Below are 16,799 nucleotides of genomic sequence, written 5' to 3'. Positions count from 1 at the left end.
CCAGAAAGAATTGCATGGGCGCAGCGTATGTGAGATACGCTACGCCGCTGTAACTTACTTGTTGTCGCTTTGAATCCACAAAGAATTTGCGCCGTAAGTTACGGCGGCGTAGTGTATCTCTCGCGCCGTAACGGCGCCTAATTCAAATCGGCGAGTAGGGGGGCGTGTTTCATTTAAATGAAGCGTGTCCCCGCGCCGAACGTACTGCGCATGCGCTGCCCCTAAATTTCCCGCCGTGCATTGTGCAAGGACGTCATTGTTTAGACTTGGACGTAAATTACGTCCATCCCGCGATTCACGGACAACTTACACATACGAAAAAAAAATATTCAAATTAAACGCGGGAACGACGGCCATACTTAACATAGCAAGTCTAACTATACGCCACGAAAAAGCAGCTTTAACTATACGCCGGAAAAAGCCGACTAGAGACCACGTAAGAGAATGCGACGGCCGCGCGTCCATTCGTGGATCGTCGGAAATAGCTAATTTGCATACTCGACGCGGAAAACAACGAGAACTCCACCCAGCGGACGCCGAAGTATTGCATCTACGATCCGAAGGCGTACGAAGCCGTACGCCTGTCGGATCGTACCCAGATGTCGTCGTATCTTGGTTTGAGGATTCAAACCAAAGATACGACGCAGGAAATTTGAAAGTACGCCAGATCTTTGTGGATCTGCCCCATTCATTGCTGGAGGTTCCGGAACTGTGTTCCTCTGCGTTTCTGCAGAAAAAAAGCCCTGAGAACAGTTGGCGAGTCTGTATGTGTATACTGTATATATAGGATTTTTCCAAATGCAAAAAAAAAATTAAATACTAATTGATTAGAATTAACACTTTTTATTTTTAATACGGTGTGTATGACAGTATTGGTTTGTTATTATTTAAACAGATCCACATCAGACATGACCAACAAGAACAGAGTGCCGGAGCCCAGCGGGAATGAGCAAAGTCCAGGTAGGTACTTGGGGTGTTAAGCATATTCAAGGTTGTCAGTCCCCAGGGACCCAAATGTATCAGCCTGTATAAAATGAATCAGGTGTATATACTGTACATTCAAGTATCAAAAAATCACAAAGGGACACCAATAAGGGTTTAACGGAAAATTCCAACCTAAAAACAAGTCTACGTATAAACTTTAACCCTTTGAATCCATATTTTTGTCTCGAAAATTACTTAGAATCCCCAAACATTATATATATATATATATATATATATATATATATATATATATATATATATATATTTAGCAGAGACCCTAAAGAATAAAATATTGATTGTTGCAATATTTTATGGCACACGGTATTTGCGCGGTAGTTTTTGAAATGCATTTTTTGGGGAAAAATACACTTTCATGAATAAAAAAAACACGGAAATGTTGTATAATGTAAAAGATGATGTAACACTGAGTAAATAGATATGTAAAATGTCATGCTTTGAAATTGCGCACACTCATGGAATGGCGACAAACTACGTTAACTAAAAATCTCCTTAGGCGACGCTTTAACATTTTTTAATGGTTACCAGGTTAGAGTTATGCCGCGTACACACGATAATTTTTCGGCATGAAAAAAATCTTTTTTCAGCATGTCCAAAAAAAAGTTTTTCCAACTTCATCATTAAAAGCGACATTGCCCACACACCATCGTTTTAAAAAAATGATGAACAAAGCGCGGTGACGTACAACACGTACGACGGCACTATAAAGGGGAAGTTCCATTCGCCTTTGGGCTGCTTTAGCTGATTCCGTGTTAGTAAAAGACGATTCGCGCTTTTCTGTCTGTTACAGCGTGATGAATGTGCTTACTCCATTACGAACGGTAGTTTTACCAGAGCGAGCGCTCCCATCTCATAACTTGCTTCTGAGCATGCGCGGGTTTAAAACGTTGTTTTTGCCTACACACAATCATTTTAAATGACATTTTAAAAACGTTGTTTTTTTTCATGACGAAAAATGATCGTGTGTACTCGGCATTAGACCCCTTTCACACTGAGGCACTTTGCAGGCGCTATAATGCTAAAAATATTGCCTGCAAAGCGCCCTGAAAGAGCCGCTGCAGTCTCTCCAGTGTGGAAGCCCTGAGGGCTTTCACACTGGAGCGGTGCTAGCAGAATCTTTGGAGCGGTGAAGGAGCTCCTCCACCGCTCCTGCCCATTGAAATCAATGGGCACCGCGGCTATACCGCCAGCAAAGCACCGCTGCAGCAGCGCTTTGCAGTGGTTTGAACCCTTTATCGGTTGTCAGTGGGGGGTAAAAGCGCCCCGCTAGTGGCCGAATAGCGCCGCAAAATTAACGCTAAAGCGCTGCTAAAAATAGCGGCACTTTACCGCCGACGCACCCACCTCCCCAGTGTGAAAAGGGGCCTTACAGTGGAGGTCTGGTGTTAGCATTATTGCTCTCACTCTGACAATCGTGGCGATACTTTACATGTGTGATTTGAACACCATTTACATTTGTGGGCGTACGCATATCCTATAAGTGACACCTGTGACCTACATTGCTTATGATGGCAAGAGCCATCCACTAAGACATTCTTAGTATTTATTTTTTTATGTTCTTACCATGTCCAAATCCGTCTGCGATCAACACCGTCTGCTAGTCGCCCCTAAGAGATTACTTCTCATTAGCTGAGCTACTGTTTGCAACAGATGATAATGGTAACCTATACAAGATAATTCCTGGGTGACCCATATGCTGCTCCGTACTGTTTATACATAAACAAAGACCCACTGAACTGTCTGTAACAAAAAAGGCTAATCAATTAGAGGAATCCGAATTATCTGCCAGGCTGAAATGTGGGTCCTGCACACTGGTACATCAAGTTGTTTTCTGTGCTTGCTTGGCAGGCAACGGGGCCAGACTGGATTAGCCGAATCAAAGCTGTCGGATTTTCCAAGAACTAGATAAAGAAAATGAGAATTACAGAAAAAAATACAAAATGCAATAACAAATAAAGCATAACGATATCAGTTTACAGGTTTAGCAGAAAAGTTTAAAAGGAAACTATAACGGTTTGGTGTGAATATTATATAGATTTTTTTAAAATCATTTTTTATATATTATTTAAACTGTGGATAATGCTAAGTGCTTTCAAATACCCTCTAACTGAAACATTCTAGGGGGATAAGTCAGTCTTCTAAACATCAGTTTTTTACTAAGATTTGCCATATACTAATGATTTATTTTTCGTACATCACGGGACACAGAGCTGCCGTAGTAATAACTATGTGGTTATACGCCACCTATAGGTGAATGGACACTGGTGCACTCAAAAGACACAAAGTCCCCCTCTATATAACCCCTCCCATACAGGGAGTACCTCAGTTTTTTCGCCAGTGTCTAAGGTGTTGGTCACTGTTATTGAAGTGCTAAGAAGAGCTTCGTCGGAGGTCCTTGGCAGGATCAAGGGGCTATGCAACCGGGTCCATTCAAAGTGCCAAAAAGGCCAAAATTTGTGCTTCCAGAAGAAGGGCAGGCTGCGTTGAAATCAACTCTTTCAAAATGGATTCGTCAGGTGATTATTCAGGCTTATGGTTTGAAATAATGGTTCCTCCTTTTCAAGCTAAAACGCTACTCTACCAGGGCAGTCAGTGCTTCATGGGCGGTGCATCACCAAGCCTCTATGACATAGATTTGCAAGGCCGCTACTTGTTCGTTAGTGCATACATTCACAAAATGTCATCAGGTGGATGTAAGACGCCTTTGGGCGGAGTGTGCTGCAGGTAGCAGTATAGTTCCTCATGTCTGATGGCAACCTGCTTTGGTTTGTGTCTCCCTCCCCTCAGAAGGCATTGCTTTGGGACATCCCACATAGTTATTACTATGGCTGCTCTGATGTACGATAAAGAAAATAGGATTTTTATAACAGCTTACCTATAAAATCCTTTTCTTGGAGTACATCACGAGACACAGAGGCCCCTCTCCACTTACTGGGATATATATATACATATATTGCTTTGCTGCAAAAACTGAGGTACTCCCTGTATGCAGCGCTGTATCCTGGCCTAGGCCAACAAGGCCCAGGCCTAGGGCAGCACGGAAAGAGTCCCCTGTTAGTGTAGCGCCAGTCTTATGGGGCGGTGCTTCTATTTTTGACTGTCCTATCATCCTGGACCACAACCCTTCCTCACTGTGCTATTGGTTATATCTTCTTAGTCCTCTCCATAAAATTATCAGAAATTTGTGCCTAAAGTAGAACTATAGGCAACACTTTTTTTTTTCATTTTGGATAGAGTAAGGGAGGGTTATAGCCCCGGTCAGTTTATTATTTACCATCCATGTCCCTTTGCAGATATTTCCCTTCACTTCCTGCCCCATAGCCCAACAGGAAGTGAGAGAAAATCTATGCAAATTAAGGGACTCCATTGCCCACCCAGGCTCTCAGAACCAGTGTCCCCACTCAAAATTTTCAAGGAGGGTCTTAAACAGCAAGCATTGTGGCCTTGACAGGAATGGGTTGGTCATATTTAAATTAGGAGGTGAACGAGTTTAGTCAGGCCTAGGTCAGCACAAAACCTAAATACACCGCTGCCTGTATCGGAGGGGTTATATATTGGGGGACATCCTGTACCAGTGTCCATCACCTATAGGTGGTGTAAACCCAAATATTGCTATGGCTGCTCTGTTTCCCGTGATGTACTCCAAGAAAAGGATTTTACAAGTAAGCTGTTTTAAAAATCCTATTTTTCTTCCGTTTGACTTGCTGATTGAGCAAAAGAAAATTATTTGATTTCCCCATCCACATTCTTGATGTGGATGGGGGAATCCTCCCACTGTGCTATTGTATTTCTACAGTGGAAAGATTCCCTGCTGTCAGAATACACTCATTAGCACTACTTGCACCGATTGAGAGAATTTTTTTTCAACAGGCTGGTTGTACACAAGTTCATTAATAGATCAACTTGTGTACAACCAGCCTGCCCATACATGGATAAAAATTTGGCTTGTCCCTGCTCAACCAGCAGAATCTTGCTCAATGTATGTTGCTCAAGAGCATGTTGCAATAGGGTGAAACCGTGCTGATTTCCATTTTTTTCATTTTCCTTGCACATGATTGGGTATTTTTATTTTTTTTGGAAAGTGATATTTTTTTTTTTGCTTCACCCCATTCACTAAGAGTAGGCCTTTTCGAAGCTTTTCCAAATGTGTACATGACTTGTTTAAATGTATTTTTCTACAAAAGAATGAAACATTTGCCATCTTCCTCAATGATTGCTTTGCCTTGTCAGGTAATACCGTTCCTGCTGTGTTTGCCATCCCAGGGAACCGCGCAACATATACCGGCTATTACATTCCACAGCCACCAGCTGCCTACCGTAACCATGCCTGGATGTCATACTCGGGAGAAAATGATTTGCCGGGACAATGGGCAGACTCGGTAAGCTAAAAAATATTACACATTGTACTCAGAAGTTTTGTGTTTCAGAGATCTTCTGAAAAGTTCAGTCAGTTGTGGTTTTCCTAAATGTCCAAAGAATTTGTAAACCTCTAAATTTCACAATTCCCCAAACCAGAAATCTCAAAAGTCAAAGCAAATCTAAGCCAAGCTCCTAAAAGTGTGCATATAATACCACAAGTGATGCAACAGTTAGGTTGGGAAGTTCCTGGCAGCCAGGGCCGATCCTAGGCAGGGTGCTCCGCACCCAGGCGCCGCAGAGGTGAGGGCGCCGAAGCTCCCCTCCCTCCTTCTCGTCTGTGTCCAGAGGTGGAACGCATGTAGCGGGTGCTGTGGTTCCCCATCCCACTTGCTCTCTCCGCTGGCAACTGACAAGAGTGCATACCTCCCACTGTCCCCGGAATTAGGGCTGGGTACCGCAGCAGAGCCTAGTACCGAAACACGTTCCGGTACTAGGCTCCAATAATTTTCTTTATCGTACATCACGGGACACAGAGCGGCATTCATTACTATATGGGTTATATGGAGTACCTTCAGGTGTAGACACTGGCAATCTCAAACAGGAAATGCCCCTCCCTATATAACCCCCTCCCATAGGAGGAGTACCTCAGTTTTTCCGCCAGTGTCTTAGGTGTTAGTCATGGTTTAGCTTGCCTCCACATCCTTGGGATTAGGTGAGCTAACCGGTTCTGTCCAAAAAAGCCTCAGCGCTAAAGTGGTCAGTAACCGGACCCCAAACCCTTGGGGTATAGCCCATAATGCTTTTCTTTTTAGAGAGCTGGACCCTGGGCCCAGAACTTAGAAACCTTTGGGTGCCTAATGTTTCTGTTGCCAGAGTGCTATATGGGCCCAGGACAGTGGATCCTTCATAGGAACCCAGGGCCTGAAGGTCTAGACATCCCCACCGAGATGGGGGAAGATTGGGCCTCTTGCTTGGCAAAGTCCTGCGGCATGGAGCAGGTAAGTGAGGGGAAAAACTTGCGGAACTTGGTTCTTAGCAGGTTTTTTCTGGGGGGTCACAGGGGACATGCCTAAAGTTATGCACTGCATCTGGCAAACTAGTCACATATCATAAAGATAGGATGGCTCTATATGTATTATTCCCCATAAGATGTGACCTCCCTTGTAGTGTTGGAAAAGCATTGAGTGGGGCCTGTGATATAAAAGTATATGTGTGTGTCAGAGAGCTGTGCTTACCTGCAAGCCTCCAGGCGATGCTCCATTCAGTCTTCCTCCTCACGGCCTGCAAAGCAGGCAAAACGCCGACCTCTGGAGCAGAGAGGTCCCTTCCTCCCAACCCCACCCCCCCCCTGTCGGGAGGGGCATTTCCTGTTTGAGATTGCTGGGGGGGAAGGGCGGGTCAGTGGCTTAAGGAAGGGGCGGCCCTTCCTTGTTTGTTCCATATAGCTCATTCAATACTTTGGAACTGAGGAGGAAAGACCAGAACGGCAAGCACGGGGCGCCGAGGACACACAGTGGCCAGAAAGAATATTGCAGTCTTCAGAAAGACTGTTTTCAAGCCTAGGAATAGGCTGTTTCTTTTCCATCTCATAGTTTTTCTTGCAATACTACTCAGGGGGACAGAATGTTTTTTTTCTTTCCTAGATTTGAAAAAAAAAAAAAAAAAAAAAAAAAAGATTTTTTTTTTTGAAAAAAAAAAAAAAAAAAAGTGTCATCTAGGGGAGAGGAAGCATTTTTATCCCCCAAACAGGTGTTTGGGCATTTAACTATTTATAAGTCCCAGGTACCAATAAGTAGCAGGTGTACCTCGGTATTGTACCATGGCATCAAAAAACAAGGGTACAAGAGGTGGGGATTCCCCCAGAGAGTCTGAGGTCTCGGACAATGCTATGCCGCTGCTTTCCCCACAGGGAGCCTTGGGGCCATCGGGATCTGGGGCTGGAGCTGACGCGGGTCAGTCCAACCCTAAGATGGTCACGGAGGAGGTATTACTCACCTCTTTAAAAGAGATGCAGAAAAGCATGGGTAAAATGATAGCCGCAGCTATGCGGGGCAGTAAGCGGAATAGATCTCCGTCGCCCGAGCGCGGACCCTCAGAAGAGGAGGTCCTTTCCTCAGGGGAATTGGACGACCTCTTGGACAAGGACCAAGTAGGTTCAGGGATCGAAGATCCGGATACAGAGGAGTCTGGGGCAGTCTCCCTGAGGGAGAGCTGGTGGATTCAAGGATTGTCGGACTTGGTCCATAGGGCATTCAACTTGCCAGTACCAGATCTCCAGGTATCGACGGTTTCAGCTTTGGGCTCACTGAGGGCGCCTCAAAGCAATGCTGTGTTTCCGATCCATCCTCTATTAGAGGGAGTTTTGTTCCAAGATTGGAACAAGCCAGATAAGATCTTCTTACCACCTAAGAAGTTCTCTGTCCTATATCCTATGGAAGAAAAATTTTCCAAAAGATGGGCTACTCCTGCAGTGGACGCAGCCATCTCATGTGTTAACAAATCGTTAACATGCCCTGTAGAAAACATACAGGTGTTCAAGGATCCAGTTGATAAGCGCTTGGAAGCACTACTTAAGAACTCCTTCACTACTGCAGGGGCAGTAGTACAGCCAGCTGTGGCTGCGATTGGGGTCGCTCAAGCATTATCGGATCAATTTAAGCAGATGCTTAAACTTATTCCTGCCCAGCAGGCAGAAGAATTTTCGGATGTCCCTAAGGCCATATGTTTTACGGTAGACGCAATCAAGGATTCTATCCAGCAAGCGTCACGTTTATCGTTATCCCTTATCCATATGAGAAGACTCTTATGGTTAAAAAGCTGGGAGGCTGAGCCCCCATGCAAGAAGCTCCTGGTAGGGTTCCCCTTCCATGGAGGACGACTCTTCGGAGAAGACCTAGATAAATACATTCAGACCATTTCAAACGGCAAGAGTACTCTCTTGCCAACTAAGAAGAAGGTTCAGGGGCCTGCGTTTAAACGACAGTATTCCCCTGGGCAGGGGCCCTCTAATGCCAAGCAGTATCGACGGCCTCCTGCAAAAGCAAACTTCGGCTTCAACAGCAAATCACAAGGACAGGCTGTTAGAGGCAAAAGGCAGTGGTTTCGCAAACCAGCAAAACCAGCCCCCAAGCCAACCTTATGAAGGGGCGCCCCCACCCACGAAGGTGGGGGGAAGGCTGCGACTCTTTTCAGAGATTTGGGAAGCCAGCATTCCCGACGAGTGGGTACGGTCTTCCGTGGCCACAGGCTACAAATTAGATTTCCTAAGGTTTCCTCCTCCTCATTTCCAGGAGTCGAGGATTCCAAACGATCCGCCTCGGATTCCGGCCAGTCCTGGAACAGGGGCTGGGTTTCTACTCCAACCTATTCATCATCCCCAATGGAGATGTCAGGCCAATTTTGGACCTAAAGATGGTAAATGCATATCTAAAGATCCGCTCATTTCGGATGGAATCCGTGCGGTCAGCAGCTGCCACACTCCAGAAGGACGACTTCATGGCGTCCATAGACATAAAGGATGCCTACCTTCATGTTCCAAATTATCAGCCACATCAAAGATATCTACGCTTCATGGTGGCTTCGCGTCACTTCCAATTCGTGGCGCTTCCCTTCGGGTTGGCTACGGCCCCCCGGGTGTTCACGAAGGTCCTAGCTCCGATCCTAGCCAAGCTAAGGATCCAAGGGGTCACGATCCTAGCATACCTGGACGACCTCCTAGTCATAGACCACTCGTCTCCCGGCTTGGAGCGAGCAGTGGCCCTCACGGTCCAATACCTCGAGAGGTTCGGCTGGGTCCTAAATCGAGAAAAGTCAGCTTTCCAGCCCACAAGGCAGTTGGAATATCTCGGCATGAGATTAGACACAGAACAACAAGGAGTGTTCCTACCTCTGAGGAAGGTAAAAGCCATCAAGGAATTAATCCTACTGGTTCTAAGCAAGAAAGAACCGACTATTCGCCTATGTATGAGGTTACTAGGCAAGATGGTGGCCACGTTCGAGGCGGTACCATACGCCCAGAGCCACACTCGCATCCTACAGGCAGCCATCCTGTCAGCATGGAGCAGAAGGCCACAGGCCTTGGATATCCCGTTGCCGCTCTTATCAAGAGTCCGACAAAGTCTGTGTTGGTGGTTAGACCCTCAGAATCTACTGAAGGGGAAGTCTTTCAGCCCAGTGGCTTGGAAGATAGTGACCACAGACGCCAGCCTGACGGGCTGGGGAGCAATTTTGGATGGTTGCACTCGCCAAGGTACTTGGGCAAAGCCAGAGAAGCAGTTGCCCATCAACATCTTGGAGCTCAGAGCTGCTCGACTAGCCCTCAGGGCTTGGACGTCAAAATTGCAGGGGTTCCCGGTGAGAATTCAATCAGACAATGCCACGGCCGTGGCATACATAAATCACCAAGGGGGAACCAGGAGTCAAGCCGCTCAGAGAGAGGTGAGCTTGATTCTCCTATGGGCAGAGGCGCAGGTGCCCTGCATATCGGCAATATTCATTCCAGGAGTGGACAACTTTCAGGCGGACTTCTTAAGCCGCCAGACTCTATGGCCGGGGGAATGGTCTCTGCATCCACAAGTCTTTCAAGCACTCTGCCAAAGATGGGGAGTGCCGGACGTGGATATCATGGCATCGAGACTCAACAAGAAACTAGACAGGTTCATATCCCGCTCAAGGGATCCGATGGCCTGCGGAACCGATGCGTTGGTTTGCCCTTGGCATCAGTTCAAACTTCTTTATGCGTTTCCCCCGCTCCAGTTACTACCCCGCCTGCTGCGCAGGATCCGGGTGGAACACATACCAGTCATCCTGGTAGCTCCAGCATGGCCCAGAAGGGCATGGTACTCACTCATCCTAAAGATGGTAGTGGGAGACCCTTGGACTCTTCCTCTACGGCCAGACCTGCTATCGCAAGGTCCGATCCTCCACCCTGCCTTACGGCATCTAAATTTGACGGCCTGGAAGCTGAATCCCTGATTCTCAGGGGTAGAGGTCTGTCTCAGAAAGTAGTCTCTACCCTAATCAGAGCCAGGAAACCGGTCTCTAGGGTGATTTATTACAGGGTCTGGAAGGCCTATGTAGGCTGGTGTGAGTCCAAGCGATGGCTTTTCTCGCAAATTTACCATCGATAGAGTATTAAGTTTTCTACAGCTAGGAGTGGATAAAGGATTGGCATTAAGCACAATCAAAGGACAGATTTCTGCTCTGTCAGTGTGGTTTCAGCGGCCGCTGGCCACCCACTCGCTGGTTAAGACCTTCCTTCAAGGGGTCTTACGTATTAGACCTCCAGTTAAATCCCCGCTTTGTCCGTGGGATTTAAATCTTGTTCTGTCAAGTTTACAGAAACAACCGTTTGAGCCGTTGGCTGAAATTCCTTTGGTTCTACTGACAAGGAAGTTAGTATTTTTGGTTGCCATAGTTTCCGCAAGAAGAGTTTCGGAGCTAGCGGCCTTATCCTGTAAGGAACCATATCTTGTTTTTCATAAGGACAGGGTCGTTCTCCGCCCTCATCCTTCCTTCCTACCGAAGGTCATATCCAGTTTTCATTTGAACCAGGATTTGGTATTACCATCCTTCTTCCCTAAACCTACTTCCAGAAAGGAAGGGTTGCTGCATACCTTGGATATTGTCAGGGCCATGAAGGCCTATCTTAAAGCTACAAAGAAGATCCGGAAAACAGATGTGCTGTTCATTCTACCGGAGGGGCCCAAGAAGGGGCAGGCAGCTGCAAAGTCCACCATTTCTAGGTGGATTAAGCAATTAATCACTCAGGCCTACGGCTTGAAAGGGTTGCCTCCTCCAGTATCATTAAAGGCTCATTCTACTAGAGCCATGGGCGCCTCCTGGGCAGCACACCACCAGATCTCTATGGCTCAAGTTTGCAAGGCGGCAACCCGGTCTTCTGTCCACACGTTTACAAAATTCTACAAGTTGGACGTAAGAAGGAATACTGATACTGCCTTCGGGCAGGCAGTGCTGCAGGCTGCAGTTTGAGACCCTCGGATTCCGGGGGCTCCTCTTTTTTTGAGTTAAATTTAAAATTTAAAATTATTTTTCTCAACTAAGTTGGATTTATTATGATTTGAGTATATCTCTAAATTAAATCCTTTTGTCTTGGAGATGTTCTCCCTCCCCTCATTGTAAGCATTGCTTTGGAACATCCCATATAGTAATGAATGCCGCTCTGTGTCCCGTGATGTACGATAAAGAAAAAGAGATTTTTAATACAGCTTACCTGTAAAATCTTTTTCTTGGAGTACATCACGGGACACAGAGCTCCCACCCCTCTTTTTTGAGGACCATTTTGGGAGGCATACTGCTTGCTACAAAACTGAGGTACTCCTCCTATGGGAGGGGGTTATATAGGGAGGGGCATTTCCTGTTTGAGATTGCCAGTGTCTACACCTGAAGGTACTCCATATAACCCATATAGTAATGAATGCCGCTCTGTGTCCCGTGATGTACTCCAAGAAAAAGATTTTACAGGTAAGCTGTATTAAAAATCTCTTTATTCTATCCAGTGCGTGAGAAGCAGTCTCCTGTCCGCCCTGCCCCCTCTGCGTGTGTCGGCTCTTCTCCCATAGGCGGTGTGATGAGAGGCTTCAGGGTTGGCCGGAGCTGCTGCCAATTATCCCATGCACTTCCAGAAATGCTCTCCGAGTGCCACCCTCCTAGTAATGTCTGGGGGCTCTTTCTAACAGACTCTCTAACAGAAGCCTTCTCTGTGTGCATTAGAGAGACCCCCCCTCCAGGTGTCATTAGTGTACTAATGACCACGCCCATGTGGGGGCGCCAGAAATATTTCTGCACCCAGGCGTCTGTGACCCTAGGATCGGCCTTGCTGGCAGCCCTGCCGCCCGATGAGTTATTGGGCCAGAAAACATCCAAAAACGAATCTACCAGAGTTATTATGATTTGAAAGGGTAAGACCTGGTGACATTGGAACTTCTGCTGAGAGAAAAATGGAGGCCACTATTGCTTATGGCCGCCTAAAAATGCTGATTGCCTAATAGTCATACTTTGACTTCAGTACTTGTTAAAGCTCATCTCTGGGAAAAACGTAGCAACCTTCCAGGGTTTGTTTACATGCCAAAAAAACACCAAAAGAAAAACGCGCCTACAAAGGCTATCGATTTCAATACACAATTGTATTTATTGGACATACATGTAAAAAGCAACCACGGCAAAGATGGGGGAGCATATTCACTGGAGTGGGAGACAGAGGGGTGGCAGAGATTTTGGGGACCAGGATCTGGGGAGATCAGAGTGGAATGGGTTGTGTTGGGTGGGGGGCCAGGGGGTGGGGGGCCAGGGGGTGGGGTAGGGGTTTCCCATTTTTTGCCATGGTTGCTTTTTACATGTATGTCTAATAAATACAATTTTGTATTGAAATCGATTGCCTTTGTAGGTGCGCTTTTCATTAAGTGTTTTTTTTGGCATGTATATTTTGGAAGCATCTCCCCTCATTTAATAGAGTATAGTCACCTTTTTCACAACTCTCCCAGGATCCATACAATTGTGTTTTTCTTTTCTTCAGGGTTTGTTTACATACCTTTTGACGTAGTAGTTTACTCTGTGTCCCTCACTGTTTCTGGATACATGTGAACTATAATCCAGTGATGTACATGTGCCTGCGTGGGCTGGTACCCAATGGTTCCCTTTGGTTGGTGGCACTGTTAAGACCAGGGATCCTCAAACTACGGCCCTCCAGCTGTTGCGGAACTATACATCCCATGAGGCATTGTAAAACTATGACATTCACAGACATGATAGGCATGATGGGAATTGTAGTTCCTGAACAACTGGAGAGCCATAGTTTGAAGACCCATGGCTAAGACTCTTTGAATCCTGAGAGGCCCCGACCATTGGACAGCCAGTAGGCAGTGTTGATGTGGACACCAGAAGAAGCGAGATGACTTGAGGCTGGTGGAGAGGGGGGGCGGATAGCTGAAGTTACACTCTGAAGAGCTTAGTCAGGAGAGCTCTGACAGCTGATTGGAGGGAAAGGACACACCTCCTCCCTTCGCTCAGCACACAGGAACAAAAATAAGTCTGTTAATCTGCTGGAGATCACTCCCCATCACAAATTTTCCCTTTGTGCCAGGAAAACTTGTCAGAAATTACACTTAGTGCTCTTAATTGAGTAGACAGTATAGAGGGATATAATTTGTCCATATTTCATGTCTGAGGTTTACAACCACTTTAAGTTTTAATTTTTTTTTAGCTTAATGATTGTTTAGAAGACATTACAGTGGTCATATATAATCCCTGTAATGTATTTAATACTGTATGTGTATTTCCTATTATCACCGGCTCCATCTTATGGCCATGATGTGGCATTTTCTTGAAATATGTCAATCAGAAAAATACAGCATTATGGCCACTAGATGGAGCTGATGATCATAGAAATACAGATATTAGACACATTAAAGTGATTGTTTGCAATGAGGCATTTGCATAGCAAAAGTTTTATGAGTAGACCCCTAAGACTACCCTGTATACGGTATATTGCGACAACCGCATTCATTTTTCTTCAGATTGAGCAATGTTGTCACCTTATTACAGGAAGTTAAAAATCAGTGGATCAAATGACTGGATCCACAGGTGATAAATTATATTACAGGGGACTAGGAATGCACTGGTAATTGTATTAATAGACTGCTTTATATTTATAATTTTTGCTTTTGCCCAAAGTTACAATTTAAAGGGGTTGTAAAGGTTTGTTTTTTATTTTCTAAATAGGTTCCTTTAAGCTAGTGCATTGTTGGCTCACTAACCTTTTCCTTCGATTTCCCTTCTAAATGTTTTTTTACTTTGTTTTCTGTAACGGTCAGGGGTTAACACAGTTTACGATATTCCATTCCACCAACCCACGACAGCTTATCCGGCACTCCACAATCCAGCAGACACGATCCATTCCATTCCCCAGAATAACGAGACACAAGCTCTGTTCTCTGGTTCCAAACGAATGAATACTTTAATAGTACTGAGCTCTTCTTATACAGTTAGCAACCAAATATGGACAATGACTCAACTCCACCCACAACATCACACAAGGAACTTCAATACACATTCCTTTATATGCAAGTCAGATATTCTGGCACCGAATCTACATGAGTCAGTTACTATAGCTGACATGGCAGACATCATGACTTTTAGAGTGTGTTAACTCACAACACATATTGGCATCAATAGAACTTCACACAATGAAAGTTCTTGAGAGGCAGACTTAATTAGCACAATAGAATATCTTAGGAGCCAGACTCAATTAACACCTCAACAGTATGTGTCCCCACATTGAATGAGACACTCTCCTATTGACCTGTTGTGGTCAGAATTAACAACTTGTAATATTTCAAGATATCCTGCAATACATGAATTATCATTACTGTCCCATCTCATGTAATTCATGATATCACTTCTCAGTCATCCTATGCCCCTATTGGACATAGGATGACCCTAAACCCAAAGGTCATTAGTGAAGCTGGCACAGGAGTACCCCGCATCCTTCAAAAGTCTCTGGGTATCACGGGCCATTCCGTTACATTTTCTTTGTCTGAATTTCTCACTTCCTGTTCCTCCTCAGTAAGCTGTTCTGGCTGACTAACCCCCATGGATGATGGGGGCAAGCTTACTGAGGAGAAACAGGAAGTGAGAAATTCAAACAAAGAAAAAAAACATTTAGAAGGGAAATCGAAGGAAAAGGTAAGTGAACCAACAATGCACTAGCGTAAAGGAACTTATTTAGAAAATAAAAACAAACCTTTACAACCCCTTTAATTCATCCTCCAAACTGAATTCCTAATTACATGAACTGTTATTTGTCACGGCACAGGCTCCCCTCCCTGGTTACATTGAGGCTTATCCAAGGTCAAGATACCCTCAGAACTCGCCTTCCCGTCTCCCGAGGCAGTTTGGCCAACCTGTCAACCTACACCCGGGCTTGGACCATGCTGCTGGAGCATCAATCGGAGCTTCTCAGCAAAGCCTGGCCGATACCGACACTCCAGACGCCTCGATCACCAATTTATCCACAGCTGCTTTGGTAAAAGCCATAAGAGAAGAAGTTGCCAAGCTGGCTAAAAAACAGACGGATATGTTTGAGTTCCAGGTGTGAAGGAAACCATGGATGTACCGCATCCTTTGTTGTTGAGCGATGGTAACAGTGCCTATAGAAATCTGGACTCACGTGGGGATTATATGCTATTTTTATGTATAAAAGACAAAAAGTGACCTGTTACTGATATGCAGCTGTTTTTATTTATATATTTAAAATATAAAGACTTTTTTTTTTTCTTTCTTTTTTTACCAAATTGATTCATTACATTTTTTTGTATATAAAAAGCAACAGCATTGATAACCAATGGATGTTATTTTCAGATACATAATATCTAATAGATTACCTAGTGTGGAGATGCTCAAAGCTTTTGTTGGCTCCAAATGTCAATGTGCCATTTTTCTAGGGTTCCCGTTATGATTTTTTTGGGATCCAAAGAAAAAAACTTTTTTTTTTAACAGAACCATATAGTATGATTGTTATAGTATATGTAAAATCTCATATAAGCTCTACCATGTCGATTATATATCTAAAGTTTTTTTCAATATTTTAAAATCTACATCCTTTATTAAATTATCTGATAATCTTCCTATGAAGGTTCTTGTTTAGAGGCTTCCTTTTAAAGGGTTCCTGACTCGCAGTTGTGAACCTACCACACGTTCTTCCAATGGAGACCAAGGGGCAGATTCACAAACAATTGCATGGGCGCAGCGTATGTGAGATACGCTACGCCGCTGTAACGTACTGTTCCCAGCTTCAAATCCACAAAGAATTTGCGCCGTAAGTTACAGCGGCGTAGTGTATCTCTCGCAGCGTAATGGCACGCAATTGAAATGCGGCGAGTAGGGGGCGTGTTTCATTTAAATGAAGCGCGTCCCCGCGCCGAACGAACTGCGCATGCGCCGTCCCTAAATTTACCGCCGTGCATTGCGCTAAATGACGTCGCAAGGACGTCATTGTTTTGACGTGGACATAACTTACGCCCAGCCCCATTCACGGACGACTTACGCAAACAAAAAAAAATATTTTCAAATTCGACGCGGGAACGACGGCCATACTTAACATTGCGTACGCCACCAAATAGCAGCTTTAACCATACGCCGGAAAAAGCCGACTAGAGACGATGTAAAAGAATGCGACGGCCGCTTGTACGTTCGTGGATCGTCGGAAATAGCTAATTTGCATACTCAACGCGGATTACGACGGGAACGCCACCCAGCGGACACCAAAGAATTGCATCTAAGATCCGAAGGCGTACGAAGACGTACGCCTGTCAGATCTAACCCAGATGCCGTCGTATCTTGTTTTGAGGATTCAAAACAAAGATACGACGTGGGAAATTTGAAAGTACGCCGGCGTATCAGTAGATACGCCGGCGTACTCT

General features: G+C 45.1%; 1 protein-coding gene across 4 annotated transcripts in view; it reads left to right on the top strand.

The window, feature by feature from the left end:
- Positions 1-16,005, top strand: part of KIAA1549L (KIAA1549 like) — a 204,009-nt gene extending 188,004 nt beyond the window's left edge. For all 4 annotated transcript variants that reach the window (XM_040328288.1, XM_040328289.1, XM_040328287.1 and 1 more), the window contains 3 exons: positions 896-960; positions 5,233-5,381; positions 15,194-16,005. In XM_040328288.1, coding sequence (XP_040184222.1) covers positions 896-960; positions 5,233-5,381; positions 15,194-15,475 — 496 coding nt within the window. In that variant the 3' untranslated portion in view covers positions 15,476-16,005. The remainder of the gene's footprint in view (positions 1-895; positions 961-5,232; positions 5,382-15,193) is intronic.
- The last annotated feature ends 794 nt before the right edge of the window (positions 16,006-16,799 follow it).

Source organism: Rana temporaria, chromosome 11 (assembly GCF_905171775.1).
Source record: "Rana temporaria chromosome 11, aRanTem1.1, whole genome shotgun sequence".
Taxonomy (NCBI): domain Eukaryota; kingdom Metazoa; phylum Chordata; class Amphibia; order Anura; family Ranidae; genus Rana; species Rana temporaria.
Note: the sequence above shows the minus strand (reverse complement) of the source record. Positions and strands in the feature narration are given on the sequence as shown.